General features: G+C 45.6%; 2 protein-coding genes across 5 annotated transcripts in view; one reads left to right on the forward strand and one right to left on the reverse strand.

Annotated features, from left to right (window-relative positions):
* Positions 1–10156, reverse strand: part of LOC119433020 (PP2C-like domain-containing protein CG9801) — a 42094-nt gene extending 31938 nt beyond the window's left edge. For all 4 annotated transcript variants that reach the window (XR_007464517.1, XR_007464518.1, XM_049659386.1 and 1 more), the window contains exon 1: positions 9578–10156. Coding sequence is in view for 2 of the 4 variants with exons in the window: in XM_049659386.1 (XP_049515343.1) it covers positions 9578–9717 (140 nt within the window). In the remaining 2 variants the exon portion in view is untranslated. The remainder of the gene's footprint in view (positions 1–9577) is intronic.
* Positions 10157–10412: 256 nt separating this feature from the next.
* Positions 10413–14679, forward strand: LOC119433901 (pre-piRNA 3'-exonuclease trimmer-like). The gene is made up of 3 exons (XM_037701184.2): positions 10413–11890; positions 13403–13597; positions 14013–14679. Exons 1-3 carry the CDS (start codon positions 10964–10966, stop codon positions 14454–14456), a joined length of 1566 nt encoding a protein of 521 aa, XP_037557112.1. The 5' UTR covers positions 10413–10963; the 3' UTR covers positions 14457–14679.
* Positions 14680–15176: the final 497 nt, after the last annotated feature.

The following is a 15176-nucleotide window of genomic DNA, read 5'->3' on the forward strand; positions in this document are numbered from 1 at the left end:
ATGGCTGAAAGTGCAATGTTTTCAAAAGAGTAAAATGAAGAGAGAGATAAAATCAGTTTATGGGAGTGAAGTATTCTTCCAAGGCTATTTGCACATCTTACACAGAAATAAAAAACAAAGTAATATTATCGGCAGGGAAATATAAAGCTGAAATCTCACTGCTATGAATTTCGCACCCTAACTGCAACCTCAACAACATCATTGCAACATAACACATTTCATGGTACCTTTGCATATTTGGGTCACTTCAAATTTTTAAATTACTTTTTAAAGTTGAACTCGAGCATATCAAGATTCATGCCCTCAAAAAACTCCGAAATTCATGTTACAATTTTGCGGACCATCAATACGGTTAATTTTTTTTTTCACCTTTGCTGATGAGGATTTCAGCACTCATTCTTACAGCTCCGATATTCAAATATTAGCTTACTACTTACTGTAACGCCTCGCCTGGATGGGTAAACTTAAATACTTTTAAAGCCGCTCACATTGATTCACACTGAACAGAACCTACCGCAGAAACCTTCCAATAAGGTTCTGTTCCATATGCTTAAGCAATGGAAAGCATATTTAAAGGAGTTGTTACACAATGTTTACTGTGTAAATGCACCGGTCAAAACAATGATTTACGGGGTAAAAGGGACACTCAAAAGAAATGCTAAATCAGTTCATACTGATAAAGCGTTCTTTTAAAAGTCTAATTTTGTTAATTTCATGGCAAAACATTGATTACTGGAAGAGAAAATAAAGGCCAAACTTCCATTTTTCAAATTATCAGTGGTGGAGCAGTCAAATGACTTTTTGCAGCAGATCTTGTAGCGGAAAAAATATACTTTTTTTAGCAGGCCTCTCAGCTTTTGGAGCCAGGTATTTCATTAAGATCTATTTTTCCTGATTTGATTTTATCCCAGAAATTCTAGTTTGCCTTTTTTCCAGGAACATCAGAATCGCCCTAGTTTCACTCCGCATCTACTCAATGCTGCTGTTGCTCACAGGCGACCTTCTCTACTCGGAAAAGTCGCTGCTTCTTGGAAATTCCTCACTTGTGAATCAATATGCAGAGGCGGTTCAGAACCAGAAATACTGATGCGCTACCCCTCAAAGGCTAGAGCGTGAGCTCTGGTTTTGTTATCAAAAACGTTACCACCAGCAGATGTCATAGGAGCAGACATGAAGCAATTATTGCCAAAATGAGGCTTTTTTAGAAGCATGATGCAGGGATTTGTCCTTTTCAGCAGTTTTGAACAAATGTAGCAGCAGTAACACCAATGAATTTCGCTCCGAAACTACACTGCCGGCATGTCAGTGCGACAATGCGGATTTTTGATGCGTTTTCTCATATGTTCATCATGGCGGCTGGCAGTGCATGTTCCCAAAACTTGCCAAGTTCAATCTCTCGCTCTCCTAAAATGCAACGTAGTCAAGTCTTACCGACAAAAGACTAACTAGGCCGAAGCAGAAGGCGTCAAAATCCACGACTCCCACCCAGCAAGCCAGCATGGGAACCTCAAGGCAGTCTCGTCTGACACTTCTGGCCCCTTTCTGGCTTTTGTCAAAAAAAAGAGCTGAATTTTCTAGGTATTTTAGAAAGGTTATTCACTAATGCAGGTCAATTTTTTTTTTCTTTAGTGTCCCCGTAACGTACCAAAGGGATACAGAGCTACGACACACGCCAAACAAAATAAAAATTTAATTCTGGGGTTTTACACGTCAGAACCACGATATGATTGAGGTACGCCGTCGTGGGGGAGACTCAAGGTTAATTTCGACGCCCCGGTGTTCTTTAATGTGTACCTAAATCGAAGTATATGAGCGATTTTACATTTCATTTCCGTAAGATGCGAAATAGATGACTCTAGATAAATTTCGGCATTATGCGTTCCTTTAACATGCTCCAAAGTACAGTACAAGCGTACTTATGCTTTTCAGCCCCATTGGAATATGGCAGCTGCAGCAGCGAATCAAACCCACAAAATCATGCTCGGCAGTAAAATGCCACGGCCACAGAGCTGCTGCAGCCGGTGCCTGCATGCAGCTGCCTGAAGTCATGATGCCATTCTTATTCAAAAGCGAAACCCTGAAACATTATGAGGTTGTCTCTGCATGACCATTAAAGATCACCTCCACAAAGCAAAGGAACAATTACTCAGAAATTGAAAGTTTGCTCCTCAGGCTCTACATAGTAGTTGGTGCTGCAAGTCCTTAAGAGAGCTGGGAGCTTTCAAATTGGGCGTAACACTATTGGGTTGCCCATGTCCAAGGTACAGAGGCCATGGTAAGGAAAGAGTTAAAGGGCACACCGACAAGTATCTTTTACAGTTACAGAAACTCTCCCACATGTTTATCGCACGTAAAAAAGTGGTAGTACTGAGCAATTATAAAAGTTCGGAAACACTTCCAAAATATCTTAATTTGATACTAAAACTCATTTCACTACACCAGATTTGGCACCATCCACACATCATGGTGACATTGTCATGCAGAGCCAAATTTGCAGACACCATGAAGCAATGAGGCAGGGTATGAAAACGTTGCTTATAAGATAAACAGGAGTGCTCCATGCATTTCTTCTGGCATGTGTTAGTCACAGTCATCTCGGGAACAAAGCGGGCCAACGCATGACAATATCATGAACGCATCCACCTCACGAGTACATAAGCCTTTCGGAACTCATTCATGGAAACCAGCACTATAAGTTATTTAGGGTGCCCTGAGACTTTCCATTACTTTTATACAGTTCAGACGGTTTCAACTTCCATTTAACGCTGTAGTTGACTGTAGTTGATTGTAGTTTAGCACTGTAGTTGACATCTACATAATAGAAGCATTGAATAATGGTAACTGTTGCATACAGAACGGTTATGTAGAGAGTATATGCTGTAGTGTTTACATTTATAAAGGGTAAGACAGAATGTTTGTAATGGCAAGCAATCTAAAACCCAGCACAGATACCCAGTCACCTCGATGGTACATAATTTTAGGCTGCACTATCACTACGATTGGCCAACGAAAATGGCGAGATAGGCTGCACTATTACAGGGATCGGCCCACCAAAACAGCAAGATACCCCATCCGCCCACACAAAAGTGACTGCATTCGGAGAGGAATGCTTCACATTAAAGTGCCACGTCTATACTCCTCTAAACCTCTCCAAGCAACAAACTGTTTCTCTCCCCCCACTTTCTTTCTGGACCGCGTACTGGATAGCAACACTATAGGAGAAGGCGTTGCTTAAGGAGTCAAGTGGCACCCATTGTTTCCACGCCTCATGTGTGACCTTGGGAGCGCAATACGATGCCAGCCCTTTGTGGTCAGGATGTAGCTGCGGGCTCGCCATCCGATGGGTGAATTAGCGGCGAGCTGTCTGTAATCGCCTGACAACATCACTTATGCGGAAACTTTCAATACTTTTTTATTGGAGACTAGCATCGCCATCTATTAAGAAGGTTCCGAAGGAACAACTTTACACTGCAGTGCATTTATCAGATATGCAAAGCAGGCAACACGAATAAGGCAAGTAAAATATGTGTTTTTTAGCCTGGAAGAACGCCTCCAAAAATGTCCCATTAAAAAGAAGGAAAACTGATACTGCTTTACTCCAATTTTTGGGGTAGAGTTGGGGGGAGACCGTGACAGAATACACAACACAAAGCAAACCAAGGACTTACCAAGTAACTTTTAAACTCTGTGCAGTAACGTTAGGTTCTGTAATCACACATGACCTAAGCTAGAACGCTACTGTGCATTGTTGCTGCAATTTCAACAAAGAAAATAACCAAAGATTCAAAGTGTGTGTGACATGCAAAGGTTGCATGTCCAGCAATTGCTCACAACTGTCGAGCCGGCAAGCCCACAGCTGCGACAGCTGCCGCACTTGCAGCTGCCACAGCAAAGCTGCACTTTCTTTCCTTTTTTTTGCTTTTTTTTTGCTTTTTCTACTCTGTACATGTGTTGAATGTAGTGACAGATGGCCAGAATAACCACTTCCCTCTTCCTTCTCATTCAATTTCCAGTGCAGTGAATTTCCGGCATTTCCAAAGAGGTCTGTGCTTTCACAAAGTGCAGGAGAAATTTCACATTTACTGATATTTGTTTTCAGAATGCCACTAGAATCATGCCTGCCCACAACAACCGTGTTGCTTGCGTGTGGAACTGGACAGCCCATTTCTTTTGCAGATTAAACAGCAAGAGAGAGAGAAAAAAAAAGAATTGTACAGTAAATGCTGTAGAACCAATTTTATGCCCAGATGCATAAAACAAGACTAGATGGAACTATGCTATTGCATAATTACTTGAATTTCGGTAGACAGCCTGATAAACCTTCAAAGTTGAAACGCAAGGCACGTCTGTGAAGTTCAAAGCTTTGGACTCACTGTGGACAATTCAATATTTTATAACACAGCACGTAGTACTCATACAGAACATAATTGCTGGATAGCTTGAGATATGACATCCAGGTGGCTTTGTCAGTTGCTCTAAGTTCCCTCTACAGTAGTTTAATCTGTAAACAGTTTTTATATCTTTTTATTATATATATAAATATATCCCCCCCCCCCCTTTTTTTTTCAGAATGCAATACTATCTGTTAACTTGGGAAAATGTCAGGCTCAAACTCACTGCCATTTGAATCTGGACAGATGTGCTGAGCAATAACACATAGCACAAAAGTAATTTCAGCCAGTCTGACTGCCTGCAAAAAAAAAAATTGCACTTCCAGAGAAGCATTACATTACATTTTTGTTTATATATGTGATATAGGGGAGGCAATGAAGCCCAATGAAAGAATTCAACAGCTCAGACTTACACAGTCCTAGTCGGACAATTTTCAAAATGTTTAGTTCATTAAAGCACCAAGCCGAAACATTGAAAATAAGTTTGTTGTGTTCTTCAGCATGGATTTCTCCGCAATTTTATGTAAGTAAAGCTCTTTGCTGGCATTTAATACGTCAAATGCCAATCTCTTATGGTAACATTCTCTGCTTACAGGACAGAGCAAAATGACTTTGTTATTGAAAATCCTCTGGATGAAGTTACAATTTAACATTGAGCTCTCCATGGTGTTACGTGCAACATTTATGAAGTTAACTAGTCATTATTCATTGTTGCATCCCGAATCGGACGGGCACATTCTTAGGTTGTTTCCATTGAGGCAGGCCCTTTCATCAGCGTCGCCCAGATGCGACAGTGCCCGACACCAACAGTGATGGGCAAACAAGCGCCCCAAATCAGCAGTGCGCATCCTTTGGGTGCTTCCCCCGATGCCACCCCCTTCATCAGCGGCCGCCTAACTGGCGACGTGGCCCGACACCGGCTGGGACGCGATGACAAAGAAGCTCACAAAGCGACCCCAACCGCCATCCTTCGTAGAAGTGGGGACCAGCACAAAGGTCACTCTCCCGACCCTGGCAAGATGGCCATTACAGAGAGCAAGAAACCAAGTCGCCGACTTTCGTGGAAGGAGTGTGAATCCCCTGTTTTCTGATTGCCTCTTCCTTGCTTCCAAGAGTACAACATTAGAGGCGGAGCTCTGTGAACAATACGACCCTTCTGACTGGCCACACCAAGGTTATCAGATTCCCTAGTCATGTCAACTAGGGAAGACGACTGCTTTATAAGCGGACACCCTGGGTACAGTGGTGCGTCCTGACGTGTTCTGATATGTGCTCAGACATGTAGTGAGCTGAGACTTTCAAAGTGCTCCCCCATGGAGTGGGCTTCCATATTTGGAGCCACTGTAAATATGTACAATAAACCCTTTTTTCTCTCGCTCTTACTCCCGGACGTACTCATCCCTTTGGCTGAATGATCACCGGCCTAAACGCTACCCCGAGTCCCAACATCATAATAAACGGCTAAATTAGTTTCTGGCACTAGCCTTCAACCATCAGCCCACTGTCAAAATTTTAAATTTGCAATTGGAACTGTAGCCACCTGACTGCAATAGTTCACACTTTGTCATAGACTTAAGCAGTGCTCCACCTATGTCATTACCAACATCAGCTGATTGTGAGAAGTGAATGATGACAGAGGAATAGGAACGAGCAAGAATTCCTACATTATGTCAGCCATGTTTCGTCACTTTTTAACGACAAAACATGGCTGATATAATGTAGTAATTCATGTTCAATTATTAATTTTTTTTTCTTCTTTCGTTAGTATCCTTCAACTCTTTCCGTACCGCGCCCATTGGGCATGATTAGCCCTCTATCGATGGTTTGAAACGCCGCTTTCGAGACCTTCCGCGCCGCTCACGGACGTACTGCGCTATCGGACGTGAAGGAGGAGAACTATATTTTAGTTTTCTAAGCAGTTCGCTTTTTTTCCCGCGAGGCGGTGATTCTTAAACGCGCTCCGAAGTTTCGCGATCGTCAGAGGAGAACGAAAACATGGCCGCCCGCTATCTATGGTTAGAAACGCCGCTTTCGAGACCTTTCGCGCCGCTCACGGACACACTGCGCCATCGGATGTGAAATAGGATAAACTATACTTTTGTTTTCTAAGCAGTTCGCTTTTTAGCCGCCAAGCGGAGATTTTTAAACGCGTTGCGAAGTTTCACGATCGTCAAAGCAGAACTCAAAAATGTCCCGCTCCGGAAACGGCGCGCGCGCTTCGGGAGATTGCAGATGTCGCCATTGCGCTGCCCTCTGCGGATTATCTTATCGATACATCGAATAGCAGCGAGTCCGAGGACGCTGACTTTTCGTCGGACTGTTCTGAAAGCGACGACGACGCAAACCAGCCCGGAACATCGGCGGCCGCAGCCCGGCACGCCCAACTGTAGTGCTTGCAGTTAAATTTTTGTAGCGAAATACGTGTTCAATAATTTTTTTTTTCAGAGATAGTGCCTAATAGACGGCAATACATTTTGTATATCTCATAATTTTCGTAACATTTTTTTTTTCTTAGTAGATATATCAAACGTACGTGTCTTTACAAACTTTGTTCAATTTTATCACACAATCTTGATTTTAGCAATTTATATCTTTTTTATGACATACACCTCGTTAATAAAACTTTTATGCGTGAAAAGTGCATTCATTTTGTTTTCTGTTTATGTATTACATTAAATATTGAGTGCCGTAGTTTCTTCAGAAAAAAAAAGAAAGAAAACATCTGCCATAACATACAAAGAACACCTATTTGCACCATAGTAGGGAAATCGTTAATTCGTATTTTTCATGACCAGAGTAAAGCAACAATTTATTGTTAAGTGAGCCTTAAAAATCTGTATTGTACAATTTTCACCAATTCATAATGACTCCAGGTTCTGCAGCAAACTTATTGCTATGTGAGAATATGGCAAGGAGTACATGTGCAATGAAAATGTGAACATGATGTTCATCCACGAAAGAGGCATCACTAGGAATCATATCAGAAGAAACATGCTTATCATACAAGCAAAGGGCCGACTAAAGCACCAAGGATGATAGCGAGCCACAAAGTTAACATGAATGTTACACTGTCTGGAGAAACTTTACCTAAATTGTAGTCTATCAGGAGCCAGATAAAATACACAGCTTCATATGCTTTACATGCATGCATTAAAATATGTATAGAAAACAGCTTGTAGATAAAGCTAGCATAAAAGGCTCCAATTATTTTTTTTCCTACATGTTCAATGCCATGCAATCTCTGAGGCAATGAATATTCGAATAAGTGAACTAATGGATATAATGCATTCACTTGGATATTTTTTCTTTTTTTTTTTCTTTTGAATGTTGAAAAACTGGCTTAAAAAATTGCATGGTTGAAAATACAACTGCACATCACTACAAATAGACTGCTGACAGGAAAAATGGCTGTGCACATTTCATGACATATTTCATTTTAAAAATAGGGCAAATTGTGTGTTAATACAAACAGATGCCTGACTACATGAATCTTGAGCACTGCATGCTCATGCTTATTGGTAAATAAAAGACTACTGTAAATACAATGTGCTCTAAATGTCATTTTTTGTCAGTACTACCCATCATCTGAATAAACTTGAGGATATCCTAAATGTTATATCAAGCTATATGTATGTAAAATTCGTCTTGCTTGTAGTGCAAAAGGTTTATAGGCACATGAAAAAGAAGCACAGAGGGAATATAAATACCTCGATGCATACATTCAATGTCATTTTCCAGCGAATCTATTCCATGCTCAAGAAAGGAAATAGAAGGGAGTGATATTTTATTATCGGGAGTTTTTCCTTATGTAGAGTGCTTTAGAATCGGCCCCTTCTATTTTCCCTTGGCGAGTCGGCAACAGATTTGCAGGAAAATGCCTTGGATTGAGTGTATGCATACACAGATTTGCCACCTGTATTTCCGTTAAAAAAAAAAGAAAAAAAAAGAAAGAAAATGTCACTTGTAGTTGGCACACATCCTGTGTACTTCTATCTTGTGTGCCTACACCCCTTTCGCACTGCAAGAAAAGTGTATGTCAACCAATTCGTCAACTGTCTGTCCAACAAGCTATGTTTTGCAGGAGTGCGTTAGGACAAATAAGCACGGTCATTTCTCTATTTGACGCGGCATTGAAGTGCAGCCTGCAGTTCCAAATGATGCCGCGCATCCCAAAATGATTGTGGAGGTCTCACCCAAGCCACAAATTCGGGTGTATACATACCAATACTCATAAACATGCCGTTGCAACTCATCGCGACTTGTTCACACTTCACTTTATGTTCAGGGCGCATATACCCCATTACGCACGCAGAAACCGCAAACTAGGCTATGAGCGTTTAAATACAAGCGTGTGCGAGGCTCGTGACATTTTACAACGCTTAATATATTCAAGAGAACGGCACTACACGTCAAGCCGTTAGAAGGCTGGCGCAGTACGTAAGTATTTCACAACCTAGATGCGCAGTCGTCAAGTTCAAAAGAAACGAAAAGAATAAGCCATTTCGCAGCGCGCTTTTCTAAAATGCAGCGCGTGTCCTCGCTCGCACAGCGTGTCCATTCATTCGCTCGCGTTGGCAGTTGCGTCACGTCCCTTTATTTCGCGAGAGCGATTGCACCGACGACCGAAACGTCGCTCTTTTAACGGTGTCCGCGTTTAACGCGCACGGCACGGAATACCGATCGCTTCCTTGAGAAACTAGCTGCACTTTGGAATCCCTTCGCACTTCGCCCAGAGAATCGGTAGCGATAAAATTGAATAGAAAAAAAGGTTGCGTCGTAGAGAAAGGAACGGCCGTCTATTCTCCGTTGCGCGCGGTACGCCCTGTAGTGTGTCCGCACAAAGCGGCTATTTCGAGGAGGCGCCGTTATATGTCAGATAATGGGAACAACCACTAAACACCGCGCGGCGCGGGAGAGGTTTTCGACCCCGGCGCGCGCGCCGCACACTGACGTCTCACCATCAGCGCCTTTTAAGCCCCTCAAGCTCACGAGCCGCCCGCAAGCGACAACAAATCAACGCGCCCCGCCGAAAAGTGCGCGATCGGCAAAGGGATCGCATGTATTGCGGTCGCCGTCTTCACCCGCGGGCGCGACCGAGAGACAGGTTTCCAGCAACAACACAACGCTCCAGTTTCTTTTTGTTTACACACGTACACGCCACGCGAGTCCATTCACACAACACTCACCCGTTCAGATAACGCTGCATGAATGTGGCCGTCGCCGACGTGGGCGACGGGCACTCGGCTTTGGGATCGGCGCCCGCCCGCTCCGTGCCCGTCGACAACTGCCGCAGGAAGTCGGCCAGTTTGTCCCGCAGGGTCGGCATGTTTGCCCGCTCCTCTGGCGTGCACACTGCTGCTGGAGTCGTCGCTCGATCGGCTGGCTCAACGTTGACCCAGGCACGGCGCTGACGCGACGACGAGCGCTGCTGGGTGCGCTTCAGCCAACGGCGCTGCGCATCTCGTTCGTGAGCGAAGCTCCTACGCTCGCACCACGCTGGAAGCGCGCCGCTCGCTTCAACGACTCACGACGTCGGAGCAGCGGTCGGTGGTAGCTGGCCCAGCGAGCGCTGGCTACGGCAGCAGCAGCGGTCGCACAAACCACCGCGACGCTAGCCGCGGACGCACGCACGCACACGAGCAGAAAAACGAGGAAAAAGAAAACATACACAACAGCGCGCACTCGAGGAGAAAGACGACGGACTCTCCTCCCTTGTCCTCCTCCTCATCACTGCCACGGCCACTTGCCGACGGGCATTGGCTACGCTTTCCACAGAAACCTCCTCGTTCAAGACTCCGCCGTCGCCGCAACCACCGCCTCGCATAAAAATGCTCCCCAAGGAACGAGTGCTACTGTTCTCACGCTCCTTCCCAATTATTATTCACACAAATATAATGCAGCGCGGACTTATTTTATAGTTCTATATTTACCCGCTAGTCTTACAAACTGCAAAGCACTCTACGCGCTTTCGAGCGCTGCAATACAACCTAATTCACCTGCGTAAACTTTTTGGTTGACCAGTAGCGCTCCAACGAAGCATCCAGAATCCGTTATAGCGGCAGCGCTTGGAACTATCTGTTTCTAAAACGATTAGTAGGTCTTACCGTTATCTTTCCCCGCACCACTCGGCTCAAACAATCGATTGGTGCGCTCCCCCACCTTCATGCACCTCTCGATTTTGGGCGTCCGCCGGCGGAAGTTTTGATCTTGTGAGTCACTCGCTTCAAGGTTTCGGCACTCATTACCCTCAATGCAACGACTCCGCCTCTAGAGACAACCTCCTCTACAAGTTCCGCTGATTCGTTTCTTGCGAAAATCCTCTGGAGATGTCGCCCGAAAACCAACATGTCAGCGCCCATGCGCGAGGTCACGTGTGCGCAGTGCCCAAAGCGTGCGCGTTTCAAAGTAACGCACATGCGATGTACTGGTAAGGAACGCGCAAATTATATCCACCGATAAATTTCGCTTGCGAAGCATCCGCCTCGCAACGCATTAGGTCAAATGTCTGCGCTGCAACGACGCACTACGATCGAAAAGCGAGATTAGACGCCCAGCAAAGTTAAAGCATCAACATGACGGAGGTGACCATTTGCAACTTCGAGCGTCTCGCTCCTGAAATCGAGGCCGCTATCGAAAAAGCCGCGTTTGTCGCCATAGACACGGAATTCACGGGTCTCGTTCAGGGACCGGACGCAATGCCCAGCCTGTTTGACAGCATCGAGGAGCGCTACGCCAAGCTGCGCCAGACCGTCGCTTCTTTCTACGTGTGTCAGCTGGGACTTTGCACGTTCACCTCTGTGCCGGAGGAAAATATTTATAGGGCGAACGCGTTCAACATCTACCTCTGTCCGCGCTCCTTCGGCAACGTGGACCCTCAGTTCTGCGTTCAAGCCTCTTCGGTGGAGTTTCTTTGCCAGAATGGCTTCGACTTCAACAAGTGCTTCTACAAGGGCGTCCCTTACGCGGACAGGGCACGCCAGAGAGCCGCCGACCTGTACATTATGAACGAGCGGTACTTTGAGAAACCGTGCCTGACTAAAATTTACGACTGCGTGCGCCACTGGTTGAACAACAACGACCGAACAAAATCGGACGGCGACGATTCGTTGACCGTGACGCCGCCCGAAGGCCTGAGTGTCGCGCTTGTCATGACTATTCTGAAGACACGTTTCCCCGGCGTCGAGGTTCACGTATGTCGCGGTGGGCTGAAGCTGACGCTGTCCGAGGACTGCGAACCGCAACGCATCGCCGCCGAAGGCCGGGCGCCCACGGAAACGGAGTTGCGCTGCGCCATGGTGGGTTTCAGCCGCTGTTTCGAGGTGCTGGCGGCGAGCGGCAAGCCCGTGGTGGGCCACAACATGCTACTCGACCTGCTGCTACTGTACCACCAGTTCTGCGAGCCCCTGCCGAAGTCGTACGCCAGACTCAAAGCGGGATTGAACTCCGTGTTCCCGGTGGTGTACGATACTAAGCACATGTCGCTGCAGCTTCGGCAACAGGTGAGTCTTCCGTGATCAACAAGTGTCCTGTGCCGAAAGTTGGGTGAGTTCAAAGGTCGAAGCAAAGAGATTACGACGACGGTACAAGCGCGCGCTTGACCTTTTGGCACCGCATCCGCAGATTATTGCGCGAAATGGATCCGTCACGGCATGCGCGCGCGTGAATCAGTGTATGTTTTATACTTGCTTCTATCTCTCCCTCTCAAGTGTCCACGGAAACGCGAGACATCTTTAGCTCCATGACTTTTTTTGTCGCTTGCAGCATTGCACTTTATCAACTCTGATTTAAGAAGTATTGACATATATTATGGCTAAGTGTACTGTCCACTGCGTCCTCAACAATACGCAGTAGACATCCATGGGTATTTTTCTTTAGGGAATAACAAGAAAAACGCACCGTCCGGGAAAGCATAACATTCGATAATGCATGCACAGATGAGAACAGCAGCACTACAGAAGAGTAGCTTTCTCTAGTGCTGCTGTTCTCATCTGTGCATGCGTTATCGAACGTTATGCTTTCCCGGACGGTGCGTTTTTCTTGTTATTCCCTAAAGAAACATACCAATGGATCTCTACTGCGTATTGTTGAGGACGCAGTGGACAGAAGTACTTAGCTAAAATATATGTCAATACTTCTTAAATCAGAGTTGATAAAGTGCACTGCTGCAAGCAACAAAAAAAGTCATGGCGCTAAAGATGGAGAGCGAAGCAGGAATGTCAGCGCTGGGCCAATATAAACAAAGAGAAGAAGGTGGTTGCCTATCAGATGGTCTTTCAAAAACAAATCATCAGCAACCAGCCGGCAAAGGCTGTACTGTTGCAGGTGTCGGTAATCGAGAAATGAGAAAATAAAAAAGCTCCCAAACTAATTTTTGTTTTCCTTAGCAGAACCACTCTGCACTAGACATGTGGCCTGACACATTTGAAGAACACTGCCCTCCACAACAATACATCAGAAATGCACTGGGGGACTCGCAGCCCACCTTATGCAGGCATCAAAGAAAACTGGGCCACAATAATGTAATCAAGTCATAGCTTATTTCGGCACTGCATAATAATAGCTAGTGCAGATAAGGATTCTAGTGATAGCAGTGTATTACTTTCGGTTGCAACTGTCATCTGTGGATGTTTACATGTGCACTTTTTAATGCCCTTAGTGAAGGTTCTGCACAGGATATTGTCCAACTGTTATAAAGTTTCAGTATTTGCCATCATAATGTGCAATCCATGGTCAAAAGCATTGACAGCTTGAGACAAAAAGTCATGGATGTGCCTGTAAAATACTTTAGAGGGATGGTTTGCAGCACGAAAAACGCAACACGAATAAGCAGCACGAAAAAACATACCCCTGTGTCTGTCTCGCCTTTCTTTCTTTTACATTGATAGTCTCAAGAATATTTGTACAGTAGCTGGTTTGGTGGTTCTGAAGGTGGTTACATTACCCTTGCGTTCCTCTTTGTCTGTGTAACAACGCAACCAGCCCTGATGTCGCCACGTGTCTTTGATGTGCAGGGTGTTCCATGGCTGAAGGAATTGGTGTCGGGTGCAAACCTGTTCTCTCTGCATGAGGCTCTGAGCAACGCGGTAGTACCCTTCTCACCGCGCATCGAAGGAGCACCCAAAGACCTACGAGCTCATGAAGCCGGCTGCGATGCCTATGCAGCGGGCTTCGTCTTTCTAAAATTGGCCCACATAGTTGCTCAACGGGTATGGTGTCACCCTTTCTTTTACGCGAAAGAATATTGTAGAGTCTTGCTGGTGTTGTGCAGTCTCACCGAATGCCATTTCTCACTAGTCATCAGCCAAGAAAGTCCAGTCTAGCAAAGCAAAGGAAATTCTCGGCTTAACGTTGACCTGGGAATCGAATACAGGACATATTAATCTTATTGTGTAGTTGCATGGTGCAAAAACCACTTGACGAGTGGTCGTGGTCATCGTGTGTGTCTTTTGGCATTTGACACAATGCATGTTTAATTTGTAAGCGAACGTTTGCAGCTGTTTATACTGCCCGTAAGACTACAAGCCTTAGTTGGCGTAATAGTTTGATACTTCGCTCTCACTGTCAATACTTCATTTTGGGGTAACTGCTGCCACTTTTTTCAACCCTCGCTCCTCCATCCAGTGTCCGACACCAGCCCGTGCTCTGTCCTGGCAGAGCCACCAAAATGCTGTGCGGCGCTTTGCGAATCGGGTGAACTTGATCCGTGCCCAGTACCACCACCTCAGCCTGGGCACCGCCGACCGGACTGCCGAGACGAGACCCCCGTGGCTTTGTATCCGCTCACCGGCCCAGGCACAGGTGCGGGCTGTGCTGGCACGCTGCGGCGTCGTCGACATGCGCTGCCTTTCACGCAACTGCCTCCTAGTCGCCGTGGGCAACTTTGGGTGTGCGAGAGAAATTGTGGAGGCCTTTGAAGATGACCCCTCAGTAAGAGTGGTCAAGTACGAGTGGTACAAGCACGGCGGCATCATGCGGACCTGGCTGTGGATGGCAACTGTCGGCACGCTTGCGCTGACGGCGGGGTGTGCACTGAAGCTAGCGTCCGGAAAGGTGCCTGCCCTGTGACGCACATTATCACAAGCCTTTCAAACAACGAATAAAACTGATTGTTCGGCATGTTCCTATCGTGCGCGTTTGGTCGGCGGTTCGTGCTCTTTTCTGTGGATTAGCGCCACCTTTTACGTGCGCACTGGTTTTGGATATCATGCCGACATTGTGATACATTGTGAAATCCTAGTCTTGTGAGTGTTTTAAGTAGCTCAAGTGAATAAAATTGAAATAACAAGTATTAAGTTCTTTAGCAATTACTGATTGGGTTATTGTCTTTTGGTGATGGTTGCTGTGGCTCTTGTGAGGTTTTAAACTGGAATTGTGCCAACTCGCTGCAAGTACGAACTTACTATCTCCATCCCATCCAAGCGGCTGCTTCAGAATTTAACTAAACGTCTCCTGATTTGTTGTCACTATCAATCTGCAATACTGATCCCGTGAAGTATGAAAGATAGAAGTGCAATTCAGAGTTGTCTTGCGCTACGTTTTACTCAAAGAAACAAAAGGAATGGGCATCACAGCTAGACGCGCTGCTTAAGGTGTAACAAAAGACTGGTTAGTAATGACACAAGAAGACACAGGGTGAAGCGCAAACTCTGCTTTTCATGACTAGCCATGATGTCTCGCCAACTATTCACAGCTTTTCGAGCAAGAATGGACTGCACAAACGAAGGTTGGTTGCGTCGCAGAGCAAGGCATTTGTGAATGTGCACCAATTAGCACTGTTGCATTGCT

Source organism: Dermacentor silvarum, chromosome 11 (genome assembly GCF_013339745.2).
Source record: "Dermacentor silvarum isolate Dsil-2018 chromosome 11, BIME_Dsil_1.4, whole genome shotgun sequence".
NCBI classification, from domain to species: domain Eukaryota; kingdom Metazoa; phylum Arthropoda; class Arachnida; order Ixodida; family Ixodidae; genus Dermacentor; species Dermacentor silvarum.